The 21,950-nt window shown below is 45.4% G+C and overlaps 1 protein-coding gene across 1 annotated transcript in view; it reads right to left on the bottom strand.

Moving 5' to 3' along the window:
- The window catches only part of CACNA1E (calcium voltage-gated channel subunit alpha1 E), a 471,774-nt gene that overhangs the window by 208,632 nt on the left and 241,192 nt on the right, over positions 1–21,950 (bottom strand). Inside the window, exons 6-8 of the mRNA XM_077928105.1 lie at positions 15,156–15,259; positions 12,603–12,755; positions 9,519–9,700 (exon numbers count right to left, since the gene is read on the bottom strand). Coding sequence (XP_077784231.1) covers positions 9,519–9,700; positions 12,603–12,755; positions 15,156–15,259 — 439 coding nt within the window. The remainder of the gene's footprint in view (positions 1–9,518; positions 9,701–12,602; positions 12,756–15,155; positions 15,260–21,950) is intronic.

Below are 21,950 nucleotides of genomic sequence, written 5' to 3'. Positions count from 1 at the left end.
CTCCTGCAACTTTTGCTTTTCCCAAACAAGAGGGTTTATTAATTGTGCATATAACATTGCACCATTCTGCTTGGTCCCTTTTCCACAACCTTGGATCTGCTCTAAGCGCCTTTGGGTACAAATCTGGTCTCTATTCTGTCTTTCTGCCTGAGCATGCATTTTAATTAGAATAACTTCTGCTCTCTCAGTGCTTGTTAGCATTCTCTTTCGGAAAGCAGGTGTCACTTGTTCTCTCTTTATGTATATCCCCTGACTCATGCCAAAGAGACAATGCTTCCACCAGCCACCTTGCCTGGAATTGATCATCACTTTCATCACAAATGTATCTGTCTCTAGCTTAGGGGTTAGCAACTGGCAGCTCCTGGGCTGAATCTTGCCCCTGTGCTTGACCCCCACACTCTGTTGTCAACCCTCAAGTGAGCCAAGGATGTGGAAGCGTGCAGTGATAGGAAATGGCCTCCTGACCTGCCAGCCCCTCAGCCTCCCTCATGACAACCTCTAGTTCTAGTTTTTTTTGTGTGTGTTTTTGAAAGTATTTTTATTAAAGATTTCTTGGTTTACAAAAGTATGTGCAATGTCTCTTTTTCAAGTTACATTTTCTACAGATCAGTTTCCTTTGTTGAGACATTAGTGTTACATTAGGAAGAAAAGGGGGGAAGAGGTGGAGGGGGAATGGTGAGTGGGAGCGGGGTTGGGTGGCGATGTTTCTATTTTACTTAATGTATGTGTGGGGTTTTGTGTCAGTGTCGCTTGTGCAGGTTCTCTTTGCTATTCGCTTGTGTTCCTCTGGTGTTGAGAGAGGCTGGGGGTTGGCCTAGGGTGTGGTTGTTCGTTTGTGATTCATTGTGGTGAACTTTGTTTTCATGTGTGAGTAGGGTGGATAGATGTTTTGGATCAGGTTAGCCATATTGATTCGTATGCTGTTGGCGGATTCTTGTCGTTGTCTTGTTGGGCTGTGTATATGATAAAGGGAAGCCATCCCGGGGTGAAGGTGTCTTCTTCTATTTGTCCCCATGTCAGTTTCAGTTTATTGGTCAGTTTTTCTAATAAGGCTGTTTCCCATACTCTTTGACACCACTGGTCCATGCTTAATCCTGACAGGTCTCTCCAGTGTCTGGTTATGTTGTTTCTGGTTGCTGAGAGTAGGTAAGTTATGAGTTCTTTGTGATGTGAGTGGGCACTATTGTCTTGGAAGATGTTTAGTAGGGCCAGTTCTGGGGTGACTTCTAATACTTGCTTAGTTATTTTGCATATTTCTGTTGTCCAGAATAGTTGGATTTTTGGATATTCCCACCACATGTGGAAGTATGTGCCTGTGCAGGTGCACCCTCTCCAGCGTTTTGGTGAGGTTCCTGGGCGTATTAGTGCTACTTACCACCTGTAGGTGAGTTTTAGAGTGAGTTCTTTACTTTTCGTTGATATGGATTTAAAGGGGGGTTTAGACCACATTCTGGTCCACTGAGTGGGGTTAATCTCATAGCCTATGTTGTCCTCCCATTGTTTTTTGATTAGATCTGGGGGGTACATGGGGTTTTGGAGTAGTATTTTATATACTGCGGATGACAACCTCTAGGTGTTGACCACAACCTCTAGTTGTTGACCAAGGCTTTCATGAGTTTGCATCCGAACATGTTCTGCTTCTTTTTTCTTTTAAAAAAGATATTCCATTTCTCAAACATTTGCTTTTGTATGTGAGCAATTACCCAAGTCTGTATAACAGCCATTGGCCTAACCTGCTTGCAAACTTTTTGACAAAGGAATTGGAATTCAATGTTGCACTATAATCATAGAATCATAGAGTTGGTAGGGACCTTGAGAGTCATCTAGTCCAACCCCTTGCAATGCAGGAATCTCAGCTAAAACATCCGTGACAGGTGGCCATCCAACCTCTGCTTAAAAATTTCCAAGGGAGGAGAGTCCACTACCTCCCAAGGGAGTCTGTTCCACTGTCAAACAGCATCATCTCTGGAAGCATTTCAGCTTGCCAGAGGGTCATTCCACGTCAGTTCAACGCGGTCATGTCACCCGCCATTTTGGATTTTGATGAAACTTGGTGTACACCCTTCCCTTATGGTTGAAAGAAACCCCCTTAAATTTCCCCCCTCTACAGTGGTACCTCGGGTTACATACGCTTCAGGTTACAGACTCCGCTAACCCAGAACTTTAGTTAAGAACTTTGCTTCAGGATGGGAACAGAAATTGTGTTCCAGTGGCGCGGCAGCAGCGGCAACAGCAGGAGGCCCCATTAGCTAAAGTGGTGCTTCAGGTTAAGAGCAGTTTCAGGTTAAGAACGGACCTCCGGAACGAATTAAGTACTTAACTCGAGGTACCACTGTATCTCAAACGGTTTTAATTTCATAGCACTTCAAAGTTTCGTGAAATCTGCATTTCTGTCCCTCTTGAGATCCTCGGCCTTGTGTACATTTCCCCCCCCCCCTCCATAACCAATGATCAGATCTCTTTGAAATTTTACACAGAGCTCAATAACATGATGAGGTTTTCAGGAAAAAATACACCAGCACTCAAAAGATTTTAGAAATGCCTAAAAAATTATAAATGTAGTTTTTTTGCTGCAAAAACTAGGTTTAGAAAACCTCAATTTTCAGTGTGTGGGCATGATGGAATCAGAAGGTTTTGATGGTGAAAAATTATTGCAAAGACATGCTCTTTCTTGACAAAGAATGGAATTTATGGGTTTTTATGTCTTGTAACAAAATTTTTCGTTTTTGGGACATTGTGTGTGTGTGGGGGGAATGGTTACTGGGTACAACTTTCCTACAATCCATAGCCGTGATAGAAAGAATTAATGAAACCTTTTTTTTTTTTTTTTTGCGCATTGATTTGATGTGGAATGACCCCAGAGAGAACAATCACTCCCTCTTCTCCACCTGCCACACACTCTTCTGGAGGTTCTCTCCACTTCTCCAGAGCCAACTGCAAGGGTGGGGGGTGGGGATGGTGAAAGCCCCATTGCTAGGGCTGCCATACGTCCGGGTTTTGCTCTGGGAATTACTCAACCAAATGGCGTCCAGGTGGATTTTTTTGTTCCCCCCAAAAGCTCAACAACTACGTGCACATTTTCACTTTGGGGAATATGACAACCCTACCCATTGCATAAGCTGATGAGGCTCCTTAGGTGAATCCTGCCCACATTATTGAAATGGAATGATCTGTGATCTACAGTAGTTACTAGACTGCAATGTGTTTCAAGGTGACAGTACACTTCTGAGTGTACATGCATAAAATGGCACTTTTCTTTACTTAATGAGATTTCATGGTTTCACTGGCAGATACTGTGGAATTTAGAAAGTTTACTATATGCATGCAGGGGCCAGGATTTTGGTCACAATGAAAACAATGTGGTTATGATATCAAATAAAATGCATTTTCTAGGCTATAGGAAAAGGCAAATTTTGAAGCAAATGTTTCTAAAATGTTTGGGTGGGGAATGACACAAGACTCTCTCACAGAGGTCAGCAACCTAAGGCCCATGGGCCAGAAGCGGCCCATGAGGATCGCTTAACCAGCCCATGAGCCGCTCCTGAACTGAGCTACCCACTCAGCGAGTCCCCGCACGCTGTGCTAAACCAGTGCAGCGTGGCACGGGGACTCTCTTCCGCGGCTCTGGAAATCACTTCTGCGCACGCCCAGATGCCAGAAATCACTTCTGCGCATGTCTGTGGTTTCGGAAATCGCTTCTGCGCATGCCTAGACTTCGAAAATCGCTTCTGCACAGGTGTGATTTGTGGCGTCTGGGCATTCGCAGAAGTGCTTTCCGGTGCCGCCGACATACGTAGATGCAATTTCCGGCAGTGCTGGTCCAGCCCACGGAGGATCTCTGCGGGAGTGATCTGGCCCATGCCTGGTAATCCTTGTCGACCTGTTCTCTCTCACTACCAAGACCAGCTCTGACTTCAGGTAAACGGGCCAACTGTCCCTCAGGCTACCGTATTTTTCGCTCTATAAGACGCACCAGACCACAAGACGCACCTAGTTTTTGGAGGAGGAAAACAAGAAAAAAAATATTCTGAATCTCAGAAGCCAGAACAGCAAGAGGGATTGCTACACAGTGAAAGCAGTAATCCCTCTTGCTGTTCTGGCTTCTGGGATAGCTGCGCAGCCTGCATTCGCTCCATAAGACGCACACACATTTCCCCTTACTTTTTAGGAGGGAAAAAGTGAGTCTTATAGAGCAAAAAATACGGTACTTGTCTCGGGGTCCATTGTGTGAAAGACGAACGAAACCCCTCTGGAAAAACTTAACCAAACTGAGTTAAATTGTTTCAGATTTTCTCTAAAATTCCTGTAGACGTTTCACCTAAACCGGATCCTTCAGTTTTGTATAAAACAGTTACTTTGGGAGAAATCCAATGGCACCAAATAGACCATTCATAGGCAGCCAGGCAAGGGGCTGTTTCAAACGAAATGTCTAGGTGGTACATTTTTATTCCAGAGTGCTCTGGCCACACAAGGCTCTTGCAGCGATTTACAGTAACATGATTCAGTCTGCACGAGGACCATCAGACTCTGTGTGCATTTATTTACTTGGTCTACTGAAGCCTTATGTGAACGGCACCAGATTGCAGAGGGATGCTATCACAGCAGAATAGCTCATTTGTCGATCAGAAACACGTAACCACAGTGAAATGCTGAAATGCTGGTCTTCAGTTCAAGGAGTAGCACAGCCCTTTACTCTCTTGCCTTCTCCATCTTGCCAGCGGGCTGTTCTGAAAGTATGATTTGAGTTAAATTGTAATGGGAAGCCACCCCCCTTGGAGATTCCCAGACTGAAAGGCTCTCGTCATCATCTACCCATTTCTATTATCGTTTTTTGCTTAATGCACTTAAACCAATTTTAAATTTATTTTAATTCCAAAATAAATTTATTACCACAGCTGTGAAAATAAAAAAAACTAATTTGCCATGCTCCAATACATTTCCATGACCTTTTCAAATACATTGATTCCCACCACTGCCCAATGAATTTTTTTAAAACATGCAAAAAAATACAAATGTGACGTTTCTCCACCCATAACCGGTAATTTCCATTTGAACTGATGTGTTCCATTTTTATTTTGCCAAGTGGAAAATTGATTATCTCTCCCCCCTGCGACTGACATTTTACCTAGCTGTATTTTAGATAAAACAGGATACCTGTTCACTTGAGGTCAGCCATTGAAACCTCTAAACATTTGTTGCATATAAATGCTGTTTGATAGATGAATGATGCGCAGAAAGCAGCAAAACACACTTTTTTAAAAAAATCAAACTGCAACGTTGCTGTCTCCCTGTTCATTTTTCACTAAGATTATATTGACAATACTTTTAAAAAAACAAAAACAAAAAACCCAATTCTTTCTTGACCTGTAACAAGAACACAAACTGGATCGTGCTACACTGATGCCAACCGCAGTCTCAGAGTTCACCTTCGCTTTGACTCCATGGGGACTTTATGTGAAGAACAGGACTGGGGCTGTGCAGAAACCTATCATAGAATCATAGAGTTGGAATAGACCACAAGGGCCATTGAGTCCAACCCCCTGCCAAGCAGGAAACACCATCAGAGCACTCCTGACATATGGTTGTCAAGCCTCTGCTTAAAGACCTCCAAAGAAGGAGACTCCACCACACTACATAATCATGTTACTAAGGACCCTGAAGAGCATGCTGTCACATTCAAGATGCCCGAATTCCCCCTCAAAACTCTTTGCCTGTCTGCCTCAGAGATACTCCCCCCTCATGTTGTTCTTGGACCCCTGGCCCAACCCCAGACTCACCCAAACCCCTTAGGACAAGGCCTGGAAAGAGTGCATTCTGTGGAGGAGTGCTTGCCTGGCAAGCAATTGAAAATATATTATTTTTATTCCAAATGCCACCAGAGCTTTATTAAAACATGCTGCTATTTTGATAAGTCACTGTTGTTCAGGCCGCATTTTTCATTTGAAATTGTGTTGATCAGAATTTGTTGTCCTGCATAATTGTTGTCAGCGGCCCCAAGGTTGCTTTTTTTGAAAAAAAAAAAAAAGGAATTGCATTGAAAAATAAACGGATAAAATAGAAGCAAACGAATGAATTCATTTCTTGATATTCATTTCCCTCGCAGCTTTGAACTGAATGCATCAAATAACTTTGGTCTCCTGAGAGAGTAGTCCAATCTCTCAATCTCTCAGAGACGAAACACTAATAATTATTCTCTACAGTAACCTTGCTGAGGCGCAGAGGGTTGGTATTTGTAGTTATTTACAGCAGCACAGGCCACAGGAACCAAGAAACAAGGGCTTTGTTTCCCAGCAGAAAGGGGAAGGCACCAATCTGAGCACTTAGCTGCTCGGCTACTTCCCGGCTGGGGGAGCACAGCCACCACGCCTGCAGTTTGGCACCATCATTAAGAACTATGTTCTTTCTTGCTGCCTACCTCACCCAAGGGAGTCTGCCAAGCCTTTAAGCACAGTTACATGATCAGATTCCTATAGGAATTGTATTGCATACTTATAATGGAATTATTTCACTTCAATACACGTACTACCGCGGTTCATGGCGGGGGGGAAGGAAGAGATGTGAAGGGACAGGTAGAGTCTGATGGGGGTTGCTGAGAAGCCTTATTTTAGATAATTACTGAATGTGTCTGCCCTCAGAAGACTTGCTTTGTCAGGAGCCTAATCGCTGTTTCTAACTTGTATACCTTGCTAGTTCCCCCATGGCTGATGTTATGACAGCCGCTGCATGGCTGTACAGATCATGCCATATGGCTAAGTCACAAAAGAGGGGGGGGGGAGCCTACCCAAATGCAGGTGTTCATCCGATTCTATTTTTATTCATCTTCAGCAGCAGCAACTAACCTGAAAGAACACTGGAACAGTGTCTTGCAGCTGAATAGTGTTGTGGAGATTGACAGTGGTTTTCTAACAGACCTGGTGTCATGAAAGTGCCCTACAAGTTAAGAGGAGGTGACCAGGGCGCACCTATGTTGCCAACAGAGAAGATGTGGCTTAGGAGGCACCACACAGACCTGATGATCCAGCAGCAACACATCTGGAGAGGAGTTGACCAGGGAGCACAACCAGACACAAATCAAGGGTCCAGCTGGAGCTCCCTCAGCAGTCAGCCCCACCACCTGCCATGACCCTACATTTACTCAGGCCTTCTTGCCTGAGCAGCTGCAAAGAAACCAACAGAGCACTGGGTGAGTGCCGTGTTCTAAGCTAGATGTCAGGAGTCCAGTCCCAAGCTTGAGTGAGGGTAGTTAATTAAAAAGGATGATTTGTTGTCAAAAGAAACAGATAGCTCTGGACGGCTTTAACACAGCCTCCACCACCATCAATCAATCAATATGACCCTTCTGAAGAGTGCTTCCGGCGTGACCAGAAGCAACTGAACTTTCGCTTCACATGCCTTTTGTTTTGCTTCCTATCTTGCAGCCCTCCCATTCGCCGAGACCTCGGACTGAGTGGGTCAGCTCCCTCCTCTTCCCCATTCTCTGAGAAGCTGTCTCTTAACTCTTTCCTGCCTGTTTGTGCTTCTGGCGAGCTTTGACTGCATTCTAGCTTGCTCCCCGCCATTCCCTTATCAGCCGGCATTCCAAGGGGCGGGGGAATTGGCACTAGTCAATGCTCATCCTGCGTGGCAGTTAACCCTCTCTGTTCTTGGCTGCTTTCTTCAGTTGGCAACAACCTTTCCCTGGGAGCTGGCTCATTCATGACACTAGAGCATATACAATTTAAAGAGGTGAACCTTACTAAAGGGAGACAGGGATCACTTCATACATCAGAGCCTGCTCAACTTGGCTCTGGAAGTTGTCAAAGCACACTGTCAGTCGAAGATCTGGCAAACGTTCTGGAGCTTATATCCTGCAAATGTTTCCCTTGAGGGTTTTTTCTGCACCACAATCCCATTTTTATCCAGCTAAAATTTCCATTGCCTGAAACCTTCTCCCTGACCTGTCCAACTCTGGTCTGTCCCACAGGCCCCCCAAAACACAACAGATGTAAGAGGTTCGACAGAAGCATACCACCCCATGATGTATATAGTATTTCACTTTTCCCTCTGTTGCCTCTGGTGCAACAGGTTTTGGGAGGTTTTTGAAATCCAAAAGCACGCGAAATTTGCCACAATTAAAAGCAAGAGAAATGTACGCATCACGGGTTGTGATCCTTTCCTCAAGAAAGAAAAAGAAAAATCCTTAACTTTCCTAAAAAGAAAAAGTTATTAGTCTGCGAAACAAAACAAAACAAAAAAAGGAAAGTTACCCTGCCCACTCAGACATGCAAAGAGACAGCAAGAAGAAAACAAATAAATTATTCCAATTTTCAAGTTTTTTCACCTAGCAATCTGGAGGTACTTCTTATTCACTGCAGGCAACCACGCACTGAGTCTATGCGAGCCTGCTGTCCACACTGACATCACTTGGGAAAAGGAGGCAGGTGTGGTTTAACATGATGCTACTGTACCAAAAACTAGGGGAGTCACAGGCAGGAAAACACTGCAGCTTCAGCTCACTTGTTAAAATAATGCCTGAGGGTGTACCAAACCCCCACAACTCATGCACATCATACAGTTTAATATAGAAGCACTGAAGGGAATAGATGTAATACTGTGAAAAAAGTAGAAACAAGCTCACTAATTTGAAACCCCACAGGTCTACTACCCTTAGTATCGCAAGATTGCCATGACAGTGCTTGGACTAAAATTGTCAACCAAAAGCTTTACTTTTCTGGTTTATTACCACAACAGTTATTAACAGTGGGCTTCAGTAAAGCAAACAATTTAATTAGACAGTGCCTATATGATATGGAGTGACAGAACAACTTGGCCACAATAAGGAAATTTTGTCCATAGTTATGATTATTTTCCACCTAGTCATTTTGACACTTTGGCACTCTATTTGCAAAATTTAACAATCCCCAAATAGTGACAAGCTTTTGCTTTTGCAAGATTGAATATGCTGTACGTACTTGAGGGTCGATTTCAAAAAATTCCACTGGAAAAACAGTTATGTCCCTGTGGAGTGGGCAGTATTGAGTCAGTGGCTCATGTGCTTCTGGCTTGCTTTATAAAGATTTGAGGAGTGAGGCTATTACCCCTCTACTATTGTCCATGTCGGCTGACTCAACCATTGCTACTGTGTCCTTTCTTTTAGCAGATCAAGATGATCAGGTGACAGCAAAAACCGCAAGGTTTTTAGCGGGGGCAATTCGAATAAGATCTATTATTGGATTATTGGTGTAAACCTCCAAAATGTACTTTGTATAGTTAAGTTTTTACCTCTATCTTCAGTACGTTTTATTTTATTTTATTGTTATGGCTAGCGGCTGATGCAAATAAAGATTCTTCTGATTCTGATTCTCACTTGCAGTGGGCATATGCTAAGCAAGGTGAACTGGGCAAGACCTACGCTATATAGGAAATGGAGAGAAAAGAAGTGAAAACACCGTAATAATGGCAAACCGAAGACATCACAATGTAGATTAAGTGGAAGATCTAATTTATCTTCAGAGTCGTTCCTTGCAGGTTTTACTCACATTGTACAGCACTGTAGTCCATCCTTCCATGGTGATGCACTGGAAGACAGTCAACACAGCAAAGAGGATGTTGTCAAACTGGGTGATCCCGTCGTTGGGACCAATCCACTCTCTGCACTCATAACCTGCAGGGCATCCCTGCACCCCACAGGGATGAGGCGGGTCCAACTCTTGTAATTCACCTGAAATCACACACAGGATAAACCAATAGGACACAGGTGAATCAATGGAAAGCAAAAGGAATGTCCCCAAGAGCAGGGAAGACCCACAGTATTGTATAACCTTTATTGCAACCAAGCCGAATAAATGAATGAATATTATTATTATGGTCACAGACCAGTTCCAGCTCACTTACAATATCAGGAAAATCATAAAACACAACAGGAATACATTGAATTGCAATTGGGTATAACAGAGACAATACAGATATAGTGTCAGTTAAAAATATATATTAAATCTTGATCACTAAAATATAACCTAAAATTGTCATTTAAAAGCTTAATCATTTTGGTAGCACTGCTTGTTCCCTAAGTTTTATGGCAGTCGCACAGAATTTGGTCACCCTTAGCGTGATCTCTAGATCTTTGTCCTCTACCAGGAGTTTTAGACATTGAGGTTCGGACCCATTTGGAGATTTTTGTATAACAGGAGTGATAAATACCGAGCATATATCCCTGTAGAAATGGCAGCGTAACAAGACATAAGAGACAGTTTCTACCTCCATCAAGCTCGTTCGTGGGCAGACTTGTTCCACGTATGGTTTACCCTCAAATCTGCCCTGCATTAAGGCAGATGGCAGCACGTTGAATCTAGCGAGGGTATCTGGGTATTTGTAATTTTGACAAATAATTTGCTGGGGTAAATCCTCTCCCATTATCTTTTATTGGTGGGTGTTTATTCATCTCGCTCACATGGCATTGCAGTTCCACATCCAACCCAAATATTACAGTGCTGTGGGCAAACTTCTGAGTTCTCCAGAACTCTTCATCTGTCAAGTTACGGAATAAAACACACACACACACACACACACACACACACACACACCCCACACCTCTTGTTTCACTGGACAACTGATGAAAAGTTATAGGGAATTCAAAAAAACTTGATCACAGCTCTGTGACCTTTGGTTTGCCCCATAAAAAGGTTGTGACGTTGTAGCTTTCCTGCAGCAAGAATTTCCATGGGAGCACAGTGCATCTCTGTGTGGTTAGCACACATGGATACACACTGCATCCTCTCTCTGTAGGAGGCAGGGCCTCCCCAGCACCAGAATGCTGCCCTCATTGTGTGTTATCCCCAACTGCAATGCAGTCTTGGGGTGGGTGGGTTAAAACTGCTCAATTGCACCTAGAGACTTCCAGTTCCTTATGGGAGGGACTAAGTATTGACCCTCCTCACATGGTCTCACCATTGTGTTCCAGTTACTTTCCCCAAACAACTCAGTGGGTGCAAATGAGAGATGAGCCAACAACTATCCAACTAGCTTCACCCAACATCTTCTTGAGTTCAGGTTCTTTGCCACATTTGAGCAGGGCACTAGAGTGTTGCAAATTCTATATTACACACACACACCCTGCACAAAATGTGGGGATTCAGCAGAGTAAGTGATTTATGCTTCTGAATCTATGCATTTAAAATATCCGTTCTCATAACCCCCTTGCCTTAGAAACCCAAAACCTTAGAACCACAGCTGCCATCTGGCAGTGATTTGGTTTTCAACAGTATTCTGGTTTCCACTGGGTGGTGCTGGGTAGGGAGGTGTTACAACAACTCACGATCTTTCCATTTCTCCCCCACCCTCTCATCACAAAATGATTCAGTTAGTGTTTGTGTCCTGAAGTTATCCGGGCTGCCTTGCAAACACCCATGCACCTCTCTGCAAAACACCCACAACTCCCAAAGCAAAATCCTCTCCTGTGTAGACGTTTTTGGTGTTGGGAAATCTGGCATAAAACTCCAAACTGTGTGTGCATGCATATGTTTTAAGGTGAGGTGAGGCCAGCAAAGAGTAAGGATATTTCCATGAGGATTTCAATTTGATGAACTTTTATTTGGCTTTGCTCTAGTTATCTCCCACTTGCCCTACTGCAATGCACTCTGCATGGGGCTACCTTTGAAGGTGATCAGAAAACTACAACTAACACAGAATGCAGGAGTGAGACTGGTGACTGGGAGTGGCTGCTTAGACCACATAACACTGGCCTTGAAAGACCTACATTGGCTCCCAGTACGTTTCCGAGCACAATTCAAAGTGTTGGTGCTGACCTTTAAAGCCCTAAATGGCCTTGGTCCAGTATACGTGAAGGAGCGTCTCCACCCCCATCGTTCAGCCCGGACACTGAGAACCAGCTCCGAGGGCCTTCTGGCTGTTCCCTCACTGCGAGAATTGAGGTTATAGGGAACCAGGCAGAGGGCCTTCTCGGTAGTGGCGCCCACCCTGTGGAACACCCTCCCATCAGATGTCAAGGAAATAAACAACTTTCTGACTTTTAGTAGACATTTGAAGGCAGCCCTGTTTAGGGAAGTTTAAATGTTTAATGTTTTATCGTATTTTTAATATATTAATACTAATATTCAGAGTGGCTGGGGAAACTCAGCCAGATGGGCGGGGTATAAATAATATATTATTATTATTATTATTATTATTATTATTATTATTATTATTATTATTATTGCTAGCAATGTTTCTATTGTTATCTTCCTTGAGCCTTTTGGGGTGGAGGTCTGGGGAAGGGGCGCCAGCTCCTGGGGGCCAAGCCCTTTTGCCCCTCTGCAACATTTTTGGGGTGGGGCTGCATCCCCCCAATGTCCAAAAAGCACAGAGGTGAGCATGGTGCGACTCCAGTGGCCAACTCCTTCACCTCCTCCTCCTGTTGTGGTAGGGAAGGAAGATCGAAGCAGCCTCCCACCAGCAGTGGCACCAAAATGCAACGGAGGAGGAGCCACATCCCGCAGGGCGAATCGGTGCCTTGGTGGCCACCCTGGGAGCCCCTGATGGCTTCTTGAGTTTGCCATGGCAGCACTTGAGAAGTCAAAGGCTAGAACTAAGCTGGAAAAGGAGAGGGGACATGGGACGTTCCTCACCTGAATTGTTTACGTAGCAAGCCCGGTGAAGCTTTCCGCTGTAGAACTCCAGGCCAATGATTGCAAACATCAGGATGGCGAAAAAGAGGAGGAGACCGATCTGCAGGAGAGGCACCATTGCCTTCATGATGGATTTGAGCACAATCTGTAAACCTTGATGAAGAGAAAGGGGGAGAATGCAATTAAAAATAGTAGTACCATTGCAGATGGGGTCGGGACAATTTTCCTCTCCTACAAGTAGGAGCTCTGGAGGGAGGGAAGGAGGGAGGGAGGGAGGGAGGGAGGGAGGGAGGGAGGGAGGGAGGGAGGGAAGGAAGGAGAAGGAGGAGGAGGAGGAGGAGAAAGAGGAGAAGGAGAAGGAGAAAGGGCCATTACAATATGAAGAAGTCAATATAAGGCTTATCTATACTTCCCCTTTGCCTGCACTTTCCAGGCATAGTTCCATACTTTAAAACTCCATGTCTTTTGCCCCAGAGCTTTCCCCAAATTCAGGTTTTCTGCGTATTGCCATTTGCTTCAACTCAGCTTTAAAGAGTGGTTTTTTTGCTGGAACAGCTCCGGAGCAAAAATAAAGGGTGCTCAGGCACAGAGCTTTAAAGTGCAGACCATGCCCAGGAAAAGCAGTGGAAAAGGTAGTGTGGATAAGCCCAAAGACTGAAGCGGTTACAAAAAATCTTATCTGGAAAGCTGGCTACTACAATGCTAAAGTCGGAGGGAAGCAAAGTAGAGTAGGTGCAGGTCTGGCAGCACATCACAGAATTGGTAGAAATGGGACAGTCATTAGCAAAAGAAAGGGCTGTCCAACAGAACCAGCCTTAAGAGCATCTTATGGGATGCAGGAGGCAATGGATGTGCCACACAACAAAGGCATTTGCGCAAGGGAAAGATGCTTGTGCAAACAAGCCACACAGCGTCACAATCCTCAGGATGTCTTGCAGACTGCTGACTCAGCGGTGGTTTTATAAATTATGGAATTCAAAGCACGCCCATGAAAACTCTGACCTGGCTACTCAGCCTAACAAGCGGTGTTTTTTAAGCAGAAGATGGAGAGTTCAGCAAACAACATCAGCCTGCTCATTCACTTGCTGGCTTCTGCAACTGCCTCCCCCATGTATTCACTTCCCCCAGCCCACTGGAGCTGGTAGCAATGTCTTGACCACTAAGACATGGCACTCCCCTGCTTTGCAAGATTTCTGATCAAGTGGATCAAGGCGTGGTGAAGTTCTCGCCGCCTGACAGGGTAATACACACCACCGGACTCATCAGGTGATGACGTGCACACTCCGGACAAATGATAAATAGCATTCTCAGCATGGTATCGCCAGAGCCAGGCCTGATAAAGTGTGTTTGCTGTATGCTCCATCCCCACATCCCTCAGACTTCATCCCTGAACTAGTTGGCATAGCCAGTGTGGGAGACCACCTAATCTTCAGCCAGGATTATTTTTCTGGCCCGCCAGGCGGCATTTCCTGCATAGCATGTTCTCCCCTAAATGAGAGCACGGGTTACGGTGGGGTCTGCCAGGCCAAACCTCTGTTGCCAGGCAGGTTAAATGGTTAGTGCTTGAAGCAACGATTGGTTGACCGGGTTGTTGGGGCAAATTGTACGTTGCAAATTGGGTGGGTGGGACCAAAGGTTTTAAATATTGGAGCGATTAGCCTTTTCCTTTCTCTTTCGCTGTGTGCATCGGATCACCCGCCCGCCCGCCCTGTGTTCCTGTTGACCTTGCTTTGCCTGTCATGGGGTCGTCTGCCGTTGGGGCAGGGGCCTAGGAGGAATTTTGCTGATTGGCTGGTGCCATCTGGTTTTTGCCTACTACTTAGCAATCTGTCACAACTTGTAAGGTTGTGGTTAGGCATTGGTTATAAAAATTGGTGGAGGAGGGGTCAGGATAGGCTGGGCCTGCCCCTCCAATGGTGGTGGAAGGGAATTCCGTTAAAGGAATCCAGGGGCTTGCCACGATTTCGTCCAATCCCTGAAATGGGACCAGGGCCGGCAAGCCTTGGGGAGCAGAATGGGTGAGCAGTGAGGGACTGACGCTCAGCTCAACTGATCCCCAATATTGTTATCCCTTCACTGGCTTCCGAGGGAGTTCGGAATGTCAGTTCTGTCCCAGGCAGGGGGACAGATAGGCATAACCAATGCCTAAGCAACCACTCACAGATTTTGTATTTTAATAAAGTTGTGGCCAAAATAGTGCCCAAAACCGTAAACTAAAATTACGTGTGATTTGTGAATTATTTTGAGGGGTGGCTTGGGGACCTCCACATGCAACCACGAAACTCCTGCCCACCAGACTCCTCCAAGGGGCTCAGCTTCATGAGAACTGGCAACCCAGTTTTTAGCAATCACCCCATATGCAACATCCCAGAATGTGTGAACCCGGGACTTTCTTGCACGGCATCTCCTGCAGCAATTCCCCCTGGCTGCGTAATGCGCTTCTGCGAACAGCACAGCGGGATATGAAGGATTCACGCTGCAAACATCAATGCTGCTCAGCGAGGATGCAGGAGGAGGGAGGGAGGGAGGGATGGGGAGAAACCAGATACTTACTAGGAATGCCTGAGACAAGCTTCAAGGGTCTGAGCACTCGCACTGCCCGCAGCGTCCTCAGGTCCACATGGGTGTTGAAATGGGTCCCTGCTGTGGCGAGGATGCTGGAGACAAACAAGAAGAAAAGTTACTAAACATAGATCTCGGGCAATGCACATATGCCTGCCTGCCTGCCTGCTTGCAGGAGGGGGCGTTCCGCACACCAGGCACCTGACAGCCGGAACTGGTGCACCTTACCCTCCGCTGTGAGTCAACAGCCATTTCTCGGTCTAAACTTAGCTCCTTAAGCTGAGCAGCAATTAAAAGATGCACACTGGTGCCGAGACTCACATTTTCCAGCTCAGCCTGATCCAGCCAGCCTTGCATCCGTACCAGCGCTCACGGCCTCGACCGTTTCCTCTGCACAAGGGGGGAACTGAACTGGGAGATGAGGGTGGGAGGCATAGACAGTGTGACCCCCCAGACCTCAGAGCTCTCTCCAGGAAAAGAGAGAAACAGGACTGTGCTCCCCCTCTTCTGCAGAGCCTCTGGCATTACCTGTCTTCATCCTGAGCCAAGGCAGAGCTTAAGTACCAATTGTAACTGCATCTGATCATAATGATGATTTATTTTTTTAAAAGATATTTTAGGCTGGCCTCTCTCTTCCCCTTCTCTCTGTACACTCCCTCTGCTGTCTCCCCAAATGTTAAAATGTAGGGTCAAATGCACACCACATTCTTTGCACCCTTAAAAAAAAACAAAAAACCTCAAAAAGCAGCCATGGGAAGTACAACTTTCAATTCTGTATTTTAACAAAGGGGGGGGGGGACGACAACTGCTGGGAAACTATGAGCCCTAGAGTTTTGTTTTATGTAGTTGTTTCATAAAGTCTCATCCTCCTTTTCCAGAAAAACGAAAAACCCAGAGCAATTCGCGAGCCACGTGTCATAGAATGAAACACAATTTAGCACCTTATTAGAACACTCCAAAAGCCTCAAAATATTTCAAAACACTGCCGAAGCCAAGTTTTGACAAATATAAAATTATCAAAACCAGCCAGAGATATTGGTTTGGCACTCACAACTAATTAGCTGCTGAAGTTTGCAACAAAGTGGTAGGTCTCTAAGATAGGGGACTCTAAGGTTAGTTTCAAACCTGAAAGTGATGGAGCTGTTCTGATGCCCAGAGAATCACATCCCACAATTGTGGGACCACCACTGAAAAGGCCCTTGCGTCTGTGTCCTTGCCACTCTCACTTCCTTTATCAGGCAGGCTTCTCAATAGAGTTTCTGGGGCAGGTCATAAGGTATAGGCAGCCGTGCGCAAATAGCCTCAAAAAAAAATCCCCATCTTATTTGCGGGAAGAGAAATTCACTGTGTTGTTATAGACAAACTCCCCATTCCATCCTCCCCAGGGCCTTTGACCCAGCATGCTTCTGGACAGTGCTTCCCCCCCCCTCAAAAAATGTTTAGGGGTACTCTTATTTTCCTACTCATATTGAAATACTGCCCCTCGAGGAAGCCAAACTTAGATTCACGAGGAAGACAGTTTAGATTTACAACAGGGGTTTGATGGAGGTCACAGCTCAGAGGCAGATGAGGGGGGAAGCTGGGAAATCATGCGACAGCCGGGACAACACCCAGCTGACACCTTGTTATTAGAAAGCATCCTAGACCCTCCATCTCCCAGAACCCGGCGAACCTTGAAAATAGGAGAGCAAAGAGCTCAAAGACAGAGGGCACCTAGCAGCCCCCGTAGAGGATGTGATGAAAATGATGAATGAGGAAGTGGGAGAGACGGGGAGGTGGGGCGGAGATTCACTCGGTACAAGGCCATTATCCAAGAGGCTGGGTTCTATAACCTCTCTCTTTAAATACTGACTAAAAGAAAGATGGTAAGAAACATTCCCTTGTCTTTGTACGGTCCTGGCAACCATCCGGGAGCCACTGACAGCCGCTTGACACCCATCCATTCAAATGGGCCAATTCGCGGTGTCCCAGGAGGCGTAGTTTTGGCGAGCAGACCCGAGAGTCGCTGGCTTCACTTAGGTCCGCTCACCAACTATTTATCCCTGGCCGACGTTCACCCTGCAGTCCAGTCGGCCGGGAGCGTCGCCCAGCCAGAACCCACCCTTCCTTAATAGTTGATTGTTGCATTAACCATTTCCTTTTCATCCTACAGGGATCTGCTGTGGTTGTCTGAATATTGCCATATTCAGTGCTGGGAAGGAAGTTCCCCTAAACTGCAGGTTTTGCCTTCCCCATACCACTAGTCACAACTTGGCGGTTTAGGCCTTGGGCGGAATCCTATGGTCTTTCATCCAGTCAAGGTGTGAGTGAAGTGGTGACTCACCCCTTCCCCCTTTCCCTGTGGTGGTGATAACAGGGTAGCCCATTAGAGGGAATTCTCTTTCAGAAGAGCAAGTTGCGTAGGGCTAGCAGGACACATTCCCATAATAGACCCTGACATGCCTCAGACCCCCTTCGGGGGGGGGGGGGGCTGAGAGTGATATACGCCAATGCCTATGCCAAGGTTTACCTACATAGTAGTATACCTACAGTACACCTGAAGGAGCGTCTCCACCCCCATCGTTCAGCCCGGACACTGATGTCCAGCACCAAGGGCCTTCTGGTGGTTCCCAAACTGTGAGAAGCAAAGCTACAGGCAACCAAGCAGAGGGCCTTCTCGGTAGTAGTGCCCACCCCATGGAAGGCCCTCCCATTAGATGTCAAAGAAATAAACAACTACTGACATTTAGAAGACATCTGAAGGCAGCCCTGTTCGGGGAAGTTTTTAATGTGTGGCAATTTAATGTATTTTTAATCTTTGTTGGAAGCCGCCCAGAGTGGCTGGGGAAATTAATAATAATAATAATAATAATAATAATAATAATAATAATAATAATAATAATAATTATTATTATTATTATTATTATTATTATTATTATTATTTGAAATCCATAAAGTTGTGGTCATTTTCAATCCCAGCCAGTTGTTGTGTCCATTCCTTTACCCCTCTTAGTTAATGTGCACCGGAGCAGGGGGACTCTGCAGCTGTCAGATGGTAGGAATGTGCAGAAGCCACCTGGAAAATTTTGCAACTCTTAACGAGCCTCTTTCTTTCTTTCTTTCTTTCTTTCTTTCTTTCTTTCTTTCTTTCTCTTCCCTTTGATTGTTCCCTCCAAAGAGGATCTCCAAATTTGATTCAAAAATTAGCTTATACTACAGAGACGATGGAAATCTTTGTTGAATACTTGTTGATTGATTGTTGATCATGGATTTCTCCAGTGTCAACGTTTATCTATTAGTTTTATATTTATTCTTCATTTTAGATCAAGGGAGAAATGCATACAAGAACAGATTGCTGATCAGACACATTTTCAGACGTTATTGATCGGGGAGAATTTGTAACATATGCAAACTTGCATGTAAAGCTAAGCAAATAAAACTCATAAAGTCTGCGAATGAGAATGTTCATCATGTTCACACACATTTTAACAAGGTAAAAAGGAACTTGATGAGGGTTCTTTTTGCACCTGTGTTTAGGCTGCAGGTGGGGTCCCGATCATAGGCGCCGACTCCATAGGGCCTGAGGGGGCCCGAGCCCCCTCAAAAATTCGTTTGGGGGGGCTCTGCCCCCCCAATAATTTAAGAAAATTATTAGTTTGGCCTCATTACGCCCCCCCGGTGATTCTCTGCCAGCCGCTTCATTCCGCTTCCACGCGCCTCGGATAGAAGGTGACGCGCGCCGCTACCTTCTGTCGCCTCCGTCACTTCCCGGCTTCGTCTCCCTTCGTCCCCGCCCACTCTTGGTTCTTCGGCACTCCTGCTCGGCCGGCAACAGCGGAGACTGCGACCCGCTCCGAACCGGCGCTCTCCAGGCATGAAAAACCCACGAGGGGGTCTTCCCATCCGCCGCCCGGAGCTGCGCGCAGCTTCTCTGCTGGAAGCGCGAAGTCGCCGAGGGGATGGAGCACGGGAAAAGCAGGAGGAGGAGACCGGAGGCGCCCAAAATAAAACTGTAACGGCATTCAGCACTCCGCCTCCCCGGTGGGATCCCGCACGGGCGGCTGGGCAAACGACGAGCCGAGGGAGAAAGTCTGCCTTTCAGCCCCGGCTGACTGACAGCGGGTTCAAAGCGCAGTCGCCGCTCCGGCTTTCTCTGCACCGGCCGCGCCCGCCCCCCGCCAGCCTAGTTGGCTCCACCCTCCCCGGTATGGGCCCCCCCAATATTTTTTATAAGTCGGCGCCCCTGGGCCCGATTATGAACATACCTTTACATGCACAACAATCCCTGCACAGTGTTATTGTCATTGTTTTTTATTATGTATTTTGTGTTTTTAATCTTTTTTGTGAACTGCTCTGAGATCTATGGGTGAAGGATTTAATCAATCAATCAATCAATCAATCAATCATTATTATTAAGGTAAAGGTAAAGGGAGCCCTGCCCGTACGGGCCAGTCTTGCCAGACTCTAGGGTTGTGCGCTCATCTCACTCTATAGGCCGGGAGCCAGCGCTGTCCGGAGACACTTCCGGGTCACGTGGCCAGCGTGACAAGCTGCATCTGGCGAGCCAGCGCAGCACACGGAACGCCGTTTACCTTCCCGCTGGTAAGCGGTCCCTATTTATCTACTTGCACCCGGGGGTGCTTTTAAACTGCTAAGTTGGCAGGCACTGGGACCGAACGATGGGAGCGCACCCCGCCGCGGGGATTCGAACCGCTGACCTTTTGATTGGCAAGTCCTAGGCGCTGAGGCTTTAACCCACAGTGCCACCCGCGTCCCACCCATTATCATTAATAGGGAATAAATCCCACTGAACCCAACAGGTCTTACTCTGAGTAGACAATGTGTAGGATTGAGCTGTAATATATTCTAAAGGTTGGATTTCAGAACTGTACAGGTGTTTATGGGTTTGTTAGTACATCAAAAGGGAGCATGATTAAGAAACAGAACTAATGAAGGAGGGCTCCATTATTGAGAGTGCTTCTCTCTGGGAAGTTAAAGATAAGATTATTGAATATATGGAATATAGCCAGTGTAAATTAGATATATATGTAAAAAAAAAAAAAAAGGTAAAGGGGTTTATTGGAAATGATGTGGAGAAAGTCTATTTTATTCCAAAAATTAATGCTGAATGGTGGTTGGAAAGATATGTAATGTTGTGTTTGCAAAAAGTCTTTTCATTCATTTGCTAATAGCAACAAATTTGTGCGTAGCCAATTATATGACGAGACACTGTAGTTATGTAAAAGCTATAAAGATGTTATGCAGACAGATCAAGCATGTTGGAAGAAAAGTATTTCTGAGTAACACACTTGAGTAAGGCCTTCTAAATTGCAGGGGAATTTATTTCTGAGTAAATATGCATAGGACTGTGCTGTAGGGCTCTGGAAAATTGGACTCCCTTTTTGAGTCATACAATGTTGATGAACAAGAATCGCCTAAGAGAAACTAGTGTTCCATATAGTGCCCAGATCAAGGGAAATAATAGCACTGCTCTGTTCTGCCTTGGCCAGATCCCACTTGGAGTCCTGGAATCTGTACAAAGAAGGGTGACCAAAGGTTTGGAAAGCTAACCTTATGAGGGAACTGGGTAGGCTTAGCCTAGATAAGAGGAAACTGAGAGGAGATGTGACAGCCATCTTCAACTATCTCAAGGGCTGTCACATGGAAGATGGACCACACTTGTTTTCTCCTGCTCTGGAGGGTAGGACCAATGGCTTCAAGCTACAAGAAAGGAAATTCCAACTAAACATCAGGAAGAATTTTCTGGCAGTAAGAGCTGTTTGACAGTGGAATGGACTCCCTTGGAAGGTGGTGGACCTTCCTTGGAGGCTTTTCAGCAGAGGTTGGATGGCCATCTGTCATGGATGCTTTAGTTGAGATCCCTACATTGCAGGGAGCTGGACTATATGGTCCTCAGGGTCACTTCCAACTCTACAATTCTATGAGTCTACTGCCACAATGCTAATTTTGTTTTGGAAGCATGTTTTTTCCTGAAAAAATCTTCTTTTTTAAAACCCACACTATTTGGTGGAAAATCTTTTGAGAGAACTGCCCTAGGGAAGCTCCCAGCCCCTCATTTTGTCTGTGGCAGAGAAGAAACTGTAGCATCCGATTTTGGGGACTCGTAAGTAAGGCACCCTCAGTTGGCCCCTTTAACCTCAAAACAGGAGGGGTCTAGAACGTGAGGAATCTCTGAAAAAGATGTTGAAATATACATTTATTTTAAAAATGCAGAAGCATTTTTACCTGTCATTGTAGGGGAGGATATTAACAGACAGGATAGGAAATTGTTTTACTGTGCAACAACGGCAGCAAGAATATTATTGGCACAGAAATAGAAACAAGGAGAATTACCAACGAAAGAAGAATGGCAGATGAAATTAATGGACTATGCAGAATTAGATAAGATGACAGGAAGGATCCGAAACCTGCGGGACCAGAGATTCTCAGAGGACTGGAGTAAATATTTGAATTATCTGAAAAGCAATTGTAATAAACAGATTACGCTAGTAGGACTGCAAGAAGTTTTGTAAGGAGGATTAGGTGAAATATTGCGGAGAAGGCTAAGAAGAGAGTTATTAGTTAAGGACAATTAAAAGTAATAGGGAAATTAAGAAATGTAGATTAAGTGATAAAGATTGAAAAATCTTCAGATGCGGTTGATGGTGTAGCACCCTGCTTGTGGTTAACGCTTAGCTGGAATGAAATATTCAACGCAGCAATAGAGAAATTAAAATAATAATTTATTTGTCAGACAAATAAATGAGAGGCACAGTGGTATATGGTTACCAAGCTCTGGCCTGGCCT

Source organism: Podarcis muralis, chromosome 5 (genome assembly GCF_964188315.1).
Source record: "Podarcis muralis chromosome 5, rPodMur119.hap1.1, whole genome shotgun sequence".
NCBI classification, from domain to species: Eukaryota; Metazoa; Chordata; class Lepidosauria; order Squamata; family Lacertidae; genus Podarcis; species Podarcis muralis.
Note: the sequence above shows the minus strand (reverse complement) of the source record. Positions and strands in the feature narration are given on the sequence as shown.